Source organism: Fusarium coffeatum (genome assembly GCF_003316985.1).
Source record: "Fusarium coffeatum strain FIESC_28 chromosome Unknown BRIP53273_contig_176, whole genome shotgun sequence".
Taxonomy (NCBI): domain Eukaryota; kingdom Fungi; phylum Ascomycota; class Sordariomycetes; order Hypocreales; family Nectriaceae; genus Fusarium; species Fusarium coffeatum.
This window is the reverse complement of record NW_022157969.1, coordinates 1-16255: the sequence shown is the minus strand read 5'-3', so window position 1 is coordinate 16255 and position 16255 is coordinate 1. Positions and strand designations below refer to the sequence as shown.

The 16255-nt window shown below is 48.6% G+C and overlaps 5 protein-coding genes across 5 annotated transcripts; 3 read left to right on the top strand and 2 right to left on the bottom strand.

Annotated features, from left to right (window-relative positions):
• Positions 1-230: 230 nt before the first annotated feature.
• On the top strand, positions 231-3178 carry FIESC28_07824 (uncharacterized protein; the record flags this gene model as incomplete). Its single annotated transcript, XM_031161964.1, has 6 exons — positions 231-966; positions 1019-1192; positions 1242-1288; positions 1340-1450; positions 1507-1656; positions 1709-3178. The coding sequence occupies 6 exons, from the start codon at positions 231-233 to the stop codon at positions 3176-3178; spliced, it is 2688 nt and encodes an 895-aa protein (XP_031013943.1).
• Positions 3179-3489: 311 nt separating this feature from the next.
• FIESC28_07823 (uncharacterized protein) lies at positions 3490-4576 on the bottom strand (the record flags this gene model as incomplete). The annotated part of the gene is made up of 2 exons (XM_031161963.1): positions 3490-4081; positions 4131-4576. The coding sequence occupies 2 exons, from the start codon at positions 4574-4576 to the stop codon at positions 3490-3492; spliced, it is 1038 nt and encodes a 345-aa protein (XP_031013942.1).
• A 1028-nt stretch (positions 4577-5604) lies between these two features.
• On the bottom strand, positions 5605-8185 carry FIESC28_07822 (uncharacterized protein; the record flags this gene model as incomplete). The annotated part of the gene is made up of 4 exons (XM_031161962.1): positions 5605-5897; positions 5950-6403; positions 6452-7507; positions 7556-8185. The coding sequence occupies 4 exons, from the start codon at positions 8183-8185 to the stop codon at positions 5605-5607; spliced, it is 2433 nt and encodes an 810-aa protein (XP_031013941.1).
• Positions 8186-12037: 3852 nt separating this feature from the next.
• FIESC28_07821 (uncharacterized protein) lies at positions 12038-13610 on the top strand (the record flags this gene model as incomplete). The annotated part of the gene is made up of 3 exons (XM_031161961.1): positions 12038-13042; positions 13096-13245; positions 13299-13610. 3 exons carry the CDS (start codon positions 12038-12040, stop codon positions 13608-13610), a joined length of 1467 nt encoding a protein of 488 aa, XP_031013940.1.
• A 1297-nt stretch (positions 13611-14907) lies between these two features.
• FIESC28_07820 (uncharacterized protein) lies at positions 14908-15505 on the top strand (the record flags this gene model as incomplete). The annotated part of the gene is made up of 4 exons (XM_031161960.1): positions 14908-14910; positions 15052-15259; positions 15317-15412; positions 15471-15505. The coding sequence occupies 4 exons, from the start codon at positions 14908-14910 to the stop codon at positions 15503-15505; spliced, it is 342 nt and encodes a 113-aa protein (XP_031013939.1).
• Between the last annotated feature and the right edge of the window lie 750 nt (positions 15506-16255).

Genomic DNA, 16255 nt, shown 5'->3' with positions numbered 1-16255 from the left:
TCTCTCACAATGCCGCCATCAAACACTCATTGGGGACTCGATCTTCTCCCTTGTTTGCAATATGGACTATGGAGATAACCACGGGCTGAGTAAAGCCCAGGCAGTTGTGCCTTTGGTCTTTGTTCTTTCTCGCAAGCTTATTACCATCGAATCATCCACCTCCGCTGTCGCATATTCACTTCAAGTTTTCATTCTCGACAAAAGCCACAACTCTATACACCTTGCCCAACATGATAGGTCGTGATATCAAGATCAAGATGGTTCGCATTCAGCCAACTGGTCGAACATACCATCAAGAGTTAACTCGATGGCGGAACTTGTGCACTATCAACTCAGCTCTTACTCGCGGCGATACTTCCGTCGTCCTTTACGATTGGGATCATATTCCCCAGGATCAAATAGGACATATTCGGCGCGCCAAAGAAGAAATCCAAAAGCAACGTGTCTCTAATTTTCCAGCACTCACAAATACCTCCAAAGGCCCAGACCTATCCGGCGTTTGTAAAGCGGATTCTCTACGAGACATTGAGTCAACGTCGTGGGAGGGATTGAGGTTCAAATTCGTCAAAGTGCTTGCCGAAGGAGGTCACGGTTATGTTTCACTATGGGATGTCACCTTCGATGACGGGTCAATCAGGAGGGTGGTGATCAAGAAAGGTAAAAAGGCTTCTGGTTCCTTTGATCCCGTGAATGAAGCGAGATTCCACCTACGATACGAGGCAGCGGAACACACGACCCAAGTCATCAAGCTATCCCACGAGTCGGCAGCGATACGAAGAGCGATGATGAAGGAAAACCCAACGGCAGCCAATAACTTTACAGAAGGCTGCAGTTGGAATGCTGCAGAGCGTGGATGTGTTGTGTTTGAGTATGCTCCATATGGTGATGTATCTGGCCTTATGAGCAACATGGCTACAACGAAGCAAAATTTCCCCAATTCAGTTCTTTGGGGGGTACTGGAATGCTGTGAGTTATCTTATCCAAATTATTTTTCCCACTGACTTGCTTACTTTTGCAGATGCGCTGGGACTTGCTACTGTCGCGTATACACCAGTGTTGGACAAATCTATTACCTTTGAACATCTTTTCAGAGAGGCCGAACAAAACAATGAAGCAGATAAATTTCTGGAAAAATTCGAGTCTAATCATAACTCAACGCATGACATTCATCTGGACATGGAATACCTCAATAGTAAGCATGTCTACGCATTCGTAAAGTTCCGCCACTGACTTATATTTAGTACTTGTTGGCCAAGAACAGTCTCACAAAGATAGGCCCGCCTTCAAGGTAGCTCTACTAGAAACGCAATGACTATGCCAATATGCTGACTGGACTTAGTTGCATGACCTGGGAGCGTTCAGCGAGATCATGAGTGAATATTGGGGTGAAATGACTGAAATCAATCTTTGGAGATTACGACATTTCCCCAAGCCTCAAGCTGCAACGCCGGTACGTATATATTTGATGTCGAACTTGGTCGAAATTGCTAAGAATGATATGTATAGGAACAAATAAGCGGTGAGTGGGACTGCCTTCCTTTAGGGATGACACCAGAAGAGGTGCGGAACGATTTTGGAGGCGAGGATTTTGAGAAGGGATCTCCTTGTGCTGGGCGCTTTGGGACGTGGACTAATGTCTTTCTCATTGCCAAGGTGGTAAGTTTGAGTCAGTTTTGTTCAGGTTGAAGATTTGTCTAATTCTTTGCAGATGGAATCTATGATTACCGGAGTGTCTTACAGGCACCCCTTTGTGTGCAAACGCTATGAGAGCTTGGACGGAAAGACAAGATACACATATGGCTGGGCGCTGAAGAACAAGGATTTTTCTTGGGTCGATATAGAGCTGCGTGACATTGTCCGCAGATGCCTCTTTGAAAATCCTGTTGACAGACCCACCCCGATACAAATACTAAAGGTTATCCAGCAATGGAAGAACTCCGCGGGCTACGATCCTAGGGAAATTGCACGGTGGTGGGCAGCGTCGTATGGCCCTCAACAAGTGCCATCCCATATACCAAAGTCACCAGCCGCCAACGTCAATCCTGTTCAACAGGCCGTGATACATCAGCAGGGACTTTTGGCATTGCATCCTGGAGTGCAGGTAACTGACACCAGAAAGGGTCATCGAGCTCCGAACCAACCCACTCAACATGTTACTGGCCCGTCAAACCAACAACAGTCTCAAAGTACTGCGCGAAGCAATCAAGGAGGCATTAGCCCTCGACAAACCCCTGGGCTGACGCAATCACCTATTCAGGCCGTGCCTCCTCCAAGTGATCTACAGCCGCCTGGTTCTGGAAAGAAAGCACCTGTCAACACTCCGTCACCGCCGCAGAAGCGTCCACGAGAGGAGTCGACTGAACCGACTGAAGACATGAGTCCTCTCAAGATACAAAAACTTGGCGGATCACGTATCCTTGCTCATAGGCCTCAAGGGACTATCCAGGCTATCTCAAGCTCGAGCTCTCCTCCTGCTTTCCTGGCCGCAACTAATCTGAACGTTTCTAACAACACACGCCATTTAAGACCTGCTCTATCCCCGACCTTTCCGGTGGTAGCCACGTCACATCACTCATCAAGATCCCCTCCTGCTTCCTTGCTGGCGGATCTAAACATTCAGAGCATTACACCACCGCCTCCGCCGTCTCCTCCGAGTGCCTCGAATACTTCTCCTCTTCTCTCAGGTTCTTCGAAAACTCGACCCGGTACTGCCATTCAAAGCCAATCAAGCGGGATCGGTCCAGGGGAAGCTATGGACATCGATCGTGAGGAGTCGTTTTACCAGTTCGACGATAATCGCAATCAAGTTGCTTCGCCATTAATCCCTCCTGGCCAAGGTCCGAACAACCTCCAGCGTCAGCCCCCTTCTACGGGTTGGAGGATGAGCATTAACCGTGCTACCCAACGTCCTGCAAAGTACGTCAAGTTCGACATGCCTCCAAGTCCCGATAAAGAGCTTAAAGCTCATGTGAAGATTCTGTCGCCAAAGATTCAGAGAGTGGTTCGTGGACCAAGTTCCAAGAAGCCCAAATACCTCAAGTCCAAGGCGATGCGCACATTTGTCCGGAAAGCATTGCCACATATGCCAGTCACTCTCCGCAACCTCATGTCCCGGACGAAGGAGCTCGATTCGCAGCTCACTATTGGTACTGTTCCTGTTTATGCTTATCTAAAGTGAGGGCAAGGTTTGGGGGAGTTTGGTATTTTCAACGTAGTGAGGTCGCTTAGTTTGGCGAAGGCTGAGGAGTTGATGGTAGACAAAAATTGCTTTCACAGGGTTTGTCTTTTTATGTTTTACTTTGTGCTAATCTAGGTTTACTGTTTGATATCATCTACCATATTTTATTGTTATTTTATATAGATTATAGAACTTGCTGTTCCTGGGTATCACTAACTCCTATCCGTTCGCCGTTTTCCTCTCTTGCTCAAGGTAGTCGGACTAAAACACAGCCCACATTATATCCAATTTCTTTGCAGAGAAAGGAATGCTCAGTTAGCATAACGGCATTCACATGTACCGTTACTAGCCTTTATATCGCCCACCTTACTTCCCTGGTTATCCAGACACTCTGGTGATCCGGCCCTGAACATCTTGCGCTGTACAATCTCAACGTCACCAGGCCAGTCGGCAAACTTATCACCGCCAGACCCATCATCGCTACCATCGTTCCTCTGCGTCCAAAGCGTAGCTTCAAACAGCGTATTGTCAAACATGCACTTCGCCGCGCGGTTACTCGATGACAGCATAGCATCCGGAACAACCGTCTTGGTCATTGAGAACGAGAACTGCAATCGCTCTTTGGATGTGTTCTCATCGAGACGCTTGAGAGTCAAGTTTGAGAAAGATGGCGCGAAGGGGTTTGTGGTGGATGAGATGTTGTATGAGTTGTTGTCGTTGGTTGTGATGATCCAGAAGAACGTTGCTGAGGAACCTTGTGTGTAGGGGTAGCAACGCCATGTTGAGGGATTGGATGTGCAGTCTGTGGATATGTTTTGGAGATCTGCTCTGAAAGAATAGGAACCAGCGGGAAATTGGGGCGTTGGTTCTGGAGTTGAAGATTCCTGTGGTGTGCTCTTGCTTCTGTTGATGGTCAGTTAGTTGTATATCTCATATGTGCTGTGTGACTTACGCATTATCCAAACCTATCGCCAACCCAACACCCAAAGCAATCGCAACAATAGCAGCACCAACCATGAAAATAACCAACAAGCAGCATCCTCTCCTCCTATCAACACCACAAAACCTCCTCTCCCTATAACTCCCCGCGTCCGTCATATCAGTCTCTACAAACTTGCCCTTTGCTTCAGCATACCCATAGTCGTACCTCGGTGGGGAGTAATGCGCCATAGGCGGAGCATAGTAGGGTCTTGCCCGAGGTATGTACGCTGGCGGTGGGATGCCATGGTTGCGAAGAGCACGGCGGGGAGACTTTCTAGGAATGCGGAGGGGAGCTGTAGGTGTAGATGGGCTGGGAGGGGAGGGCGTTAAAGCAATCTCGTTTTCGTCAATTGAGGGGAGATGGGGACGAGAGATCGAGGTGAAAGAGGATGTTCTGGGATTGTGACCTCTGCTCATGGTTGAAGATTCACCTATAGCTGGAATTGAATATGTAGTTGTTGTTGTTAAACCCGATGACGCTGATAACTCAGCTGTAGCTCATAAGGATAAAGAAGAGGAAGAAGAGGAGAATGACGGGCTACTAAAAGTATAAAAGACTCAATAGTCAGGCTGTGGATATGCTTCCTCGTACCGGGATAGAGGCAACCTTGATATGTTCAGCTCAGCCTGGTGAAACAATCATGCATTCAAACTCAGCCAAACCAATAGATATATCAGACTTTAAAGATGACATGCATTCAGCGAGAGGGGATTCGACCAGTTTTTCAATTCGCAGAGACAAAGAGAAGAAGTCAAGAAGGAAAGCACCAATGACCCCATCGTATCATCCCTCCTCCAGACCAAACTATCGATTCCCTCTACCCTGTTTTTTTTTTGCCTCCCCTCCTAGAACCCGACCTTAGAGACGAAAAGGCAACTAAAAACCGTTCAGAAATTCAATTAACAATTCAAGACCCGCCCGTTGCGGGATCATCGTTATCCGAAGGGCGGCGCGGGCGTTGTTTTACTTTAGCGTGTGCCGCTAAATAGTTTGCCTTGCTACGACCTCGTGATTAGGGATGTCCCTGGAAAGGTGGCGTTGGAGCTGCAAAGCTTGGCTTGGGAAATATTGGTTCTAACGTTAGTCTAGCTAAGGGAAACAGGTAAAGCGGGAGGGGGGATTTGCATATTGGATCTGGAATTCCACTGCTGTCAGGGTCAGCCGATAATCGGGTTTGAGGCTGTTATGTATATGCAACTATCGTCTTGTTGAACCCTTGATTTCTATCCCTCTACTGTATACTCTGTACCCTTCTAAGCATCATATCGCTACTGTTCCTTCTTGCTGTGATAGATCGTCTATGTAGGTCCCTAATATTCTCAAGTATACAACTGTCGCTGGCTGACTCAATGCAAAACAAACACTACCACCATCAGTCGCTGCATGGGTATTGCTCTTCCACGTCATCTCACATCAACCAACCCTTCAGCTACCCTTCATCCAACTACTCCTGCCCCTCTGCTGCCTTCTCCGCATACGTCGGAGCTTCCAAAACTTCACCCTTATCCGTCCAGACAGCCGACAATTCTGTCTCAATCTCGTCTCGGCGCTTCTTCCATTCTTCCACTTGTGCAAGTCGCTCTCGTAGTTCCTGTAGCTCCTTCTCTACCTGCATCTTCTCGCGCTCAGTACCGATACGCTCAAATTCCCATTCATCTCCTCGGTCACCCATACCAAGGACTAAGTTATATGAGTGGTACTTCTTGAGCGATGCTCGAGTTGATATAGTGATAAGTGCTGTAAGCGTTAGTCAAATGATATCATCACCACAAACAGAGTTGGAACTTACTGATGCCCCTCTCCTTGCATGTCTCGTACAGCAAACCCTCGACGTCACTCGAAACAGCGCTAGTGCCTTCATCGACAATAGCATACTGAGGCTCGTGATAGAGTAGGCGAGCGAAACCCATGCGCTGCTTCTCACCCCCACTGAGAACATCCTTCCACTCTTTTCGAGTATCCCATCCACCTTCACGATCAGGCAGGTATCCTAATTTCGCGGCCTCCAAAGCATTCATAAGGTCATCCTCGGACTTGCGCTTCTCCTTCATGTCAACGTGACCATCGGGGTAGATGACTTGGTCACGGAGGGTTCCTGGGCTCAAGTATGGTCGCTGAGGAAGGAACATTATTCCGTCTTGACCAATATCCTTGGGACGACTGACCAATCCTCGGTATACTGGCCATAAGCCAGCAAGGATTCTTGAAATTGCGGTTTTACCCACGCCATTCGGTCCAGAGATCTAGATGCTGTCAGTGCACGTACGGAAGAATGGTCGGAATAAACTTACAAGTAGATGTTCGCCCCTTCGCACAATAATAGACAATGACTCGAGCAACTCCTCACCTCCCTGAGGCCACAGGCCAGGAGCGACAACTGGCACATGCTCGAAACGAACCCCGTCAAATCCCTTCTGGATGGTTCCCGAAACATCAGACAGAGAGTATAGTTCGCTCTGTCCAGCTCGAACCTGATAGGAATCGGCATGTACGCGATGCAATGTTGAGATAAGCGTATACACGCGGCTGGTATATCCTGCCAACTCTGACAGATCTTTGATCGAGTACATCATGCGACCACCTGCGTCTGCAAGCGAAAGCATGAGTCTCTTGTTCGTAATGAACTCCTTCATGCGGTTACGTTCTCGTCCTCCTCGTACTGCAGTCTCAACCATTTCAGCTCTGCCTCCAACACCACCCCACGCTGGAAGGAAGACAGGGAGTGATGCCAGTAAGTAACCGTAAGCACTCCAACTGTATTTGAGAATAAAATCCTCCAGAATATTATAGCGGATCTTGAGCATGTAAATGCCTTCCATCCAAGATTTTAACGACTTGAACTCACGGTTCAAAAACGTTTTTTCAGTCTCGGCGCCACCGTAGAATGCGACCTCCTCCGCGTTGGCAATTAGGCGGGCATGTAAGCTTCGGAAGTCACCCTCTTTGCGACCTTCGACTGCCTTTAGCTTGCCGAAGGGTGGCGAAAGTCGTCGCAGAATACTGGCAGTCAAGAAGTAGTTGCCCATAAGACCAGTAATAGCGAGAGGACCCAAGGATCTGTACAGCTGATAGTTGAAAACACACAAGTCAACAAAAGGCTTGCCAAGCGATGAGTAGATGTTGGCTGCCGCTGCGCAGAACAGTGTCAGATCTTGCGTGATGAACTGATCAGCACTTTGGCCAACGCCTCCATCCAGGTTGGAAAGCTTATAATAGTTAAGGTTGTCGTTAAGGTAGAGGTCATGGATATATCGTGTCAGTCGCGTACGGAAAGCGATAGAGACCTTAGATTCAAGGAACTTGATCATGGCGTTTGTATAAGAGGCAAAACCACCGATTCCGCACCACTAAGATACGTGAGTTTCTGGTATAATTTTATCAGGTTGGTTACTTACCTTCAAGATGCCCCATAAGAAAGCCCTACCGTTTCCAGCGACTAAATCGCGTACAATCTCACCATCTAGGCGAGCGACAACCAGTGAGAGGTACGTTCTTAGCATCAGAAACACGCCGTGACTAAGCAGTAAGCCGGCCTCTTTGCTGGACCATCGCGGGATCATAATGCTCATCAAGCTCAGAAACTGATGCAGGAAAGCGATATTGAGACCAGGCTTCGTTTGCGCTGCTGGTACTGTGCCTTCCCGTAAACCAGATACGCGTGGAGGGTTCAGGAACAAACGTCGATGCGCATCAAATGTGAGAGGCTTGGTTGTGTTGATGACCACTTTTGAGGTTCCATCTTTATATGGGACATAGATGGTTCGCGACCCGTCCTTGTTGTGAAGCCATGAGTTTGTGCGCACCAGTTTGCGACCTTGTTCTCGCTCATGTCGTCGATTCTTCCACCATCGACGCCCTCCGACTCCACCAAGGATAATTGATATCGCAAGGGCGAGTGTCGCGAGTAAACGAGTTGTGCGAGTTGTTCCGCGCAACCTTGTCTTGATCTTACCTGTCCATTTGTCGAGAAAGGCGGCTAACTGCTCCTCGGCGGCAGTATGCCGCAGCGTTGATTGCCCGGCCATGAGAAGAGGGTGAGTTGAGTACGAGCTTTGTGATGACGCTGGCTGGATGCTTATACTGAGATAATTGGAGTAGCTCCCCCACAACAACAATAAGGAACCAAGTCTCTGAAGAGGCTCAGAGCGCTTTCTTTACGTGTCCATCAGCAAGAGCGTGTGTTATACGTGATGTCAAAGATTTGATGGTAGTATTAAAATGTGTGGTAGTTAGAAACCGTTTGGCTAAGACAAAATATGGTTGAGATTGACAAGAATCGAAGTAGTCATGAGCATGTGAAATACGGGTATCCGAGGCAAGTGGCACATGAGACGGCTTGCGCCTGCCTCCAACTGCGACCTACCTCACCTAAGCTGCAGCCGACGGATGCGGCGAGCGGGAATGACGACACTGTGTCCAATCACATGATGGAAGAAAAGCTGGGGAAATATGGGGGAAGCATCTGAGCATCTGGACTTTCCTTAACCGATCGAGTTGCAATCTCATTGGTTCGGTTAATCTTTAGAGTGGACTGGATTTTGGAGACAACCTACCCTGAAGAGACAACCATCAATCTATGTACGACCGTGATATCAACTAGGATCTCTTGACTATACATGTTTGCTTCTTATTGTATAGCACTCAATAGTTTTGTGTGTCTTTTCTTTGATCAGTTTATATTTGATGCATATAACCGTAGCTAATCATGGTTTACGTGGGAGCCGTAGTACATGTTGTACGATTACCTTTAACCTCGACTCTCATCGCTGAAATATACGAAAGTCCAAACACAACAGAGCTTGTAATACCGTCGTCATACCCAAGTCTTACACTGTTTAAGGTAGGTACGGGAAATGAATATCGATCTGCAATTCAATATCGTCCAGGTCATACACGCTTACAGACAGCCCAGGGCCAAGGTTGACACGACTCAGGTTCGATACGCTAGTTCAAGGGGCCAACTCACTACCACGAGCTTACCGTTCTCAAGTCAACCGATGACACTTTTCCGTAAACCCACTCGTTCAAAGATCCAGCCTCAACGCGGGAAGCAAATCGATGGTGCGATCACTACAGAAACATACTCAAGGAAGCCATATCCGGGTAAGCTTATAGCTGACCTGAAATACATCACAGCAAACAAGATCGATATGATATCCTAGGCCAAGTAGAAACACCAGCTGCAGAGACTCTCTAACCGGACCACAGCGACAGCGGGTATGCAGGTCTCTTAAGTGGTCAAGGCCGACGGGCCCACGATGCATGGAGACATCACTGATCCGGGCGCCAACTCGGCCAATCATGGCAACTGACCCTGGATACTTGTCCCGGTCCGACAGGGATAAGGGCTCTTTCCGTGTCTCACTCTTGAAAGAGAAGATGGAATTGAGAATCTGGGTTGGAACTGAAGCTGGACTACAAGGGAATTCCGAAAGTGATATGCGTGAGTAGGAGCATTGGTTGGGCGAAAGGGTCTTGCCTGGACTCTCATTCTGGGAATGCACGTGAAGGAACTCGTATGTATAGAAGGCTTGGAAGCTAAGGATTCAACGACTCAAGTAAAGCTACGGATACGGCTACATGAATTAATGAGCATCGTTGGATGACATTGCATGGGCCAGGGAGTAACTTTCGTTAGCCTCAATGTCATCCCATGCAGAGCTCCCAGCAACCCTATTCAAGATATCCCAACATCAGTTGGTACTGTATGTAGACTATTCGTACCGATTAACAAACACTTTAGGTTGCATGACACGAGGAAACATCGAAAGAGCGTGCATCTCGTCCCGTACGTCAGTGGTCATGTAGCAGTAGCACACGGATGTGAGTGACATGGTGGCAGCAGCCTCAGTCAGTTCAAAGCGAGAACCAAATCCAAGACCAAAACGCAAGGAAGAAGCTTGAAAAGCTGGGGGAGAGCTTGGGCCCTTGGGGAGCAACGCAGTAAAAAAACAGAACGGCCTGATTGACTGACAACAATATGTAAAGACCCGAAATTAAGCTCCTCTCTCATGCAGTACGGAACAGGACATTCATCAATGCTAAAAGGAGGGCCCCTCTCCTCAGCGCTGTGCTGCTGAAAAGATCATGGGCATGGTTTATTAGAGTGAAGAACGGATACCCATAGGCATACCTTGTTGATGTGGACATCAGTCCAGTGTACATACAGTAGGTACCAGCACCTGGTGATGGCAGCCCATGGAGGCTAACGAGGTACGGATACCTTTCACCCGATTAAACGGAGCTTTCCAGTATTAGACGATACGGTAAATGCGGCTACATAGAAAGCTTGCAGGACTCGAGACTCCACCATGACAGTACATATTAATTAAAGCCTTTGCTTTTTATGTTCTGATAATCTGGTTTCTCACGTACAGTAGAGTTGATCAGGTCAACATCAAGTAATTAAGAGAGGGTAATGAATGTAATGTAGGTATCCGTACATGTGCAGAACCACGACAGGGGTCCTTAGGCGCCGCACCGAGCCATGAGCGGGCCTAAACCAGCCATAGGACAGGGTGGTTAAGATGAGCTTGCCGGACACCATTATTAGCGGAGATGAGAGACAAGGGACGGTCTATCAGCTATCAGGAGATACCAGATGTGAGTTTATTGACACTGTGCAAACCGTCCATCTCGGTCGATCTGTACAGTGTCAGTTATACCAAGATAGACAGTATACGATACTACCCTATCATGATGGATGGTCCCGGAGGGTTAATCTCGAGCCAAACTCCACTCACACCTCCCTCTACTACCCACCCCAGTCAAGCCCAGTCGAGCCCCATCCTCTTCGGCCTCTCTCATTCTATCCTCTGACCTCTCACAGGTTCACAGTCTCCCACCGTCCCCAGTGACCCTGCTGCTCACTGTTTCTAGCGGATGCCCCCCCCGGGCCAGGCTTCCCTTCCAGCACGTCGCCCACTGTCGCTGCACCTGCACTTTGCACGCACTGCATCGCGTCCAGTCAATCCAATCCAGTCCAATCCAGCCTTTCCAAATCGAAATCCAACCTAGACTTGACTTTTACCTTTCTCATCCTCGTCTGCAGTCTAAACAACTTCCAGGGAGAGAGAGTTTGATAGAGATCCCCTGCGCGACCTAAGCTTGTTCTGCTCTGCTTTTCTCAATCTCTCCTAGCTGAGCCAAGACCAAGTTCACCTCTTAAAGGCAATCATCTCGCTTGCGCGCCAGGTCTTTTTCAGCCTCCGATCCTCTCTGGTCCCGTCTTCCGCTGGTCCTCCATCTTTCTTCATTCTCACCGAGCTCCATCCCCGACCGACGCAATCCCCGACCAGGTTTCCTGTTGACGGATTCTGTCTCAATCTTGGAGACAAGTCGTCCATTCATTCACTCATTTTTGCGACCCTTTTTGGTCCATTCTAAAGTTTCGCTTCTTTCTCCCCGATTCTTGGTCCAGGCCGACTTCTAGCCTCCCCTGCCTTGGCCCAAACGCGCCGTAATTTCCCACCGTCGCCCTTTTACTCCCAGCGCCGACGAAACCTATCAACTATTTTATACTCGCCATACCGATTGACTTCGTTTCTTGTCGCACCTTGAGCCTCGATAGGCTGCATTTGAAGAGTTAGGGACCAATATATCAGACGGATTTGTTTGCGGTCAACGACGTGAGTACCTCTTATCTCTCACGCTTGCCCGAGATCTTGCGCGGCTGCTTGGATAGTACGGTATTCAAGACTGTGCTTGCAAGCTCATAGCTTTCACTTTGTGAAGTGACGGTTTTATGAGGTCCAGGAATCTGTTGTCAGCATTCCTGATACATTGATAACCTGTGTCAGCCAACATTCGCGATTGCCTTGTGCCTTACAAATCCCACAAGAACAGTAGCTAACCGGTTTCTAGGAGAGAAAGCAACCATGTCGAACCCAAACGACGAGATTCAACCTCAGGCAACCTCAGCCGATGCTGAAATGTCGAACAAGGGTCAGTTATCTCCAGAGGAGGGAATGAGCTCCAAAAAAGGTCGCGGTCTCCTTAAGGTTCCCTCGAGATCATCGTCACAGCGGAACCAATCGTCACCAACATCGACGGGGTTGAGTGGGGCTACAGTCAGCGATCCCCGGAACAGTATCGGAAGCCGATCGAAAGACTCCAAAGGAAGTCTCCGGGCGCGACGACGGAACGGAAGTACTTCAAGCAACAGGACTGGAGGCGAAACTGAACCCACAAACACCGCTGCAAACACACAGCCTAACTCTCCTGTTGCCCCCTCCCAGAAGAAGAAGCGTGGTGGTCTATTGGCTTTTCTTGGATGCTGTGGTACGCCTGAAGGCCCCGCTGGCAACGAGGAAAACAACGAAAACGTACACAAGCTCGACGTCCTACCGCCTCGCCCGACATCTGCAAGGTCGCGTACCAATACTCCTCAGGAACAACCTAGGCCAGTTGCTGAAAGAGAGTCTCAAGTCACTGCCCCCGCACCGGAGCCAAAGGACGAGGCTACCTCATCAGGCCACGCCAACGACGAAATCACAACGGCAGAGCTAGAAAACAGGGAATCGAAGCAATCGGTTCCCCCTTCAGTCACAGTGGAGCCCCCCAAGCCTACGCCCACAGAAGAAGAGCCTCAGGTGGCAGACAAGACGCCTAAGCCTAACAACGGTGACGTGGATATGCAAGATGCTCCTACTGAGGAGCTAGAAGAGGCACCTGAAGCCCCTGCAGTCGAAGCTCCAACCCAAAGAACGATACCACCCCCACCCCCAGGCCCTGCGGTCGTGGCACCCAGTCAATTCACAGATGCTGGCCCATCAGCACCCGAACCGCAGAAGTGGTTGTTGCCCCCAATTGCACCTGAGCATAAGGGCAGAAAATGCCTGGTTCTCGACTTGGATGAGACTTTGGTTCACAGTTCCTTTAAGGTATGGTTATCATTAATCTATTTGTCGTGGGTATGCGCTAATTCCTGTCAAAGATCTTACATCAAGCCGACTTTACGATTCCTGTCGAGATTGAGGGTAACTACCACAATGTTTACGTGATCAAGCGACCCGGCGTCGACGAATTCATGAAGCGTGTTGGAGAGCTCTATGAGGTTGTCGTCTTTACAGCTTCCGTTTCTAAGGTGAGTCCTGCTTCATTAGTAGACCGATCAGGAGACTTACTGACAATGCGTAGTATGGAGACCCGCTCTTGGACCAGCTGGACATTCACAAGGTTGTTCACCACAGACTCTTCCGTGAGAGCTGCTACAACCATCAAGGAAATTACGTCAAAGACTTGTCCCAAGTTGGCCGAGACCTGAAGGATACCATCATCATCGATAACTCGCCCACCTCCTACATCTTCCACCCACAGCACGCTGTACCCATCAGCAGTTGGTTCTCCGATGCCCACGACAATGAGCTACTAGACCTCATACCCGTCCTTGAGGATTTGGCAGGGCCCAACGTCGCTGACGTCAGTCTTGTTCTCGATGTTACACTCTGAAGCATGACCGTTTCCTAACAACATTTTTACTTTGTCAAACATTTTTCCACGATTCGAACTACAACCGTTGATCTGCAGAGTTGCCATCATAGCGGAAGGCGTTTGGTTGAGAGCTTTCGTTTCCTGGTGTAGATGTACTATTGTCTAATCATACATAATTGAGCGGTTGGGATGGAACGAAACGAAACGAACCTCACCAACATGCTCAAACTTCCTTTTACAAAAGATACCTGGCGGTCTTTGGTCGCCACCAGCACGGAGGCCTTTTGCAGCAGGCATTTCCATTACATCTCGCAGATTCAGAGCAAAAAGATGGATCGGCATCAGGAGAGGCACGGGACACATACAAGCTCTTGGTCTCCGGAAACGGAGCTCAGTGACGGGTGGGATGTCGTGTTCAATACATGCTGGGCTGAAGAAACAGAGAGACAGGGCCTGTCGAGAAGGATTGGACACCTGTCATACCATCTCATGTCATAGGGATGAAAAAAAAAGAGCTGGAGGAGAACTCGACAGGTGCATGGATGACGCGCCAGCGATGCGCGAATGTTTTTTTGTTGTCTTGATTCCCTTTGTCTTATGGTTCCTTCCTTGTCTTTGATACTGCTACCGCTGCTTCTTCTCTCTTCCTTCTTGTTGTCGTTGTTTCTTTTTGATTATACACCACCCCTGATACATTCATATCGAGTCTGCGAGCGGACTCGAAAGCGAGCACGAGAGCGTTTGTTGTTGATATCCAATCCGCCTGACGATAGGATCAACAGGTGTAGAGGCTACAGCCATCTCTCCCATACATAGTCTCACTAAATTGTAAAAATCTTTTTTACAGAATAATGGCCTTGAATGAAATAATCACTTTGTTTGTTGGAGTATCTTAACTTGCATGGCCTGAAGTGGTAAACTGTCGCATGTTGCTCAGCTTAATGAAGCTACTTGCAGTATGTAAAGTGATCTGATGTGGAGCTCGTACCTCTACCTATTGTGGAGAGCTATAGTCCCTTGAAGTCGGAGAGCTAGCTCATACCAGTTCAGTAGACGCCACCGGAAAATCATAGCCCCGCTCCCTCCTTTCTGGTGAATGTGGCCTCAACTCCCTAAGTGGTCGGTCCCCCATTTTACGGGGGGAGTAGCACAACCACCCAAACCATTAATTTAGGACCAGTCTCTCGTCTTGATCCTTGGTTTCCATCAACGTTTCACTATCTATCCTCTCCTTTACTTTCCATTTTCGCGCTCTCTAGAAATCCTTCTGTGATTTCTCCGTCAACTCTCATTCTCCGGGTTTAATTCTTGAACAATGGTACGCTCTTAAACTTCGAAGCGAGAGCAATTGGCGATGCAAGCTGCGGAGCTAGTGTCGCATTGCGACTGAGCTCTTCCCTCTGGACTAGAAGCTTGTTGTATGATCGACATTGATTCACTAACATGGTGTCCTCTACAGTCTTCTCCTCGTCCTTCTTCCCCCGTTAACGGCGGCGCTGCTGCCAGCGGTGCCAACATTGGCCGACCCTCATCCCCTGCTATCCCTGGTGGTCCCCGTACTGCCATCCGACGACGCGCTGCTGCCGACCAGAAGGAGAAGATTGCCAATGCTCGACCAAGCAGCACTCGCGCCGCTGGCGCCGGTGGTTCCAGCAGCACCATGCTGCGTACGTTACTCTGCCCGGACGACATTTAGACACATTTATACTGATACTTTTTTGCAGGACTTTACACTGATGAGTCGCCCGGCCTCAAGGTCGACCCTGTCGTCGTCCTTGTTCTCTCTCTTGTCTTTATCTTCAGCGTTGTTGCCCTTCACAGTATGCTTTACTCTCTCACAAGATGTGTCCAATACGTGTCCCCTAACTCAATTTCCAGTTATCGCCAAGATCACCCGAAAGTTCTCCAGCTAAACTGCTGCGACAAAAAACCCCGAATTTCACGACGAATCTCGAAGAGAAATGGAGAGATGACGATGTCTTGGGGACGGCTGCTATTTTTTTGTTATAAACCATGATGCGGCGTATGGGCCTTTATTACACACATAAAAGCTATGTGATGTGCAAAGACGAGCCATACTCGGCAATTGGGAGAGGATTAGGTTAATACGGCCACACCGGAAGTTTTGTTTGTTTGGTATTGCGGTTTATGAGGGGAGCCTTTGTATTATATCTCGGGAAAAAGGGTCCAAACCGACAATCTGGACTTTGACTGCTTTGACGATTAAGCATTGAACCTCTGTCGACTACGAATGTGATATGCAAGGGACGTGTGCCGCTAAGTCTTTAAGACGCAGATGTGTTCCATTCCTCAATCGGGTCTGTGCCGATACACTGGACTGGCTGCGTTGATAGGCGTGAAGGAAGTTAGATATCGTGCTTGAACATCCAGCTGGTCTTCAATCTCACCTAACGAGAAGGTGTAGCACCGCTACGAATCACACGGAGAGAAGTAGATTAAAGAAACCATTCCTGCAAGTTAACGTAGCTCATAAGGTCCTATAAACAGGTGCAAACACCCGAACCGTCCAAAAATTTCCCTATACCGTCTTCACCCTCAATTTAACCCTCGTTGGACACTTGCTCAGATGTGTCTTCATATCCCTTGGGCAATTCTAGAAGAGAGTCAGCATCAAGAATACTCCTGTTTTTTTTTTTTTTTTT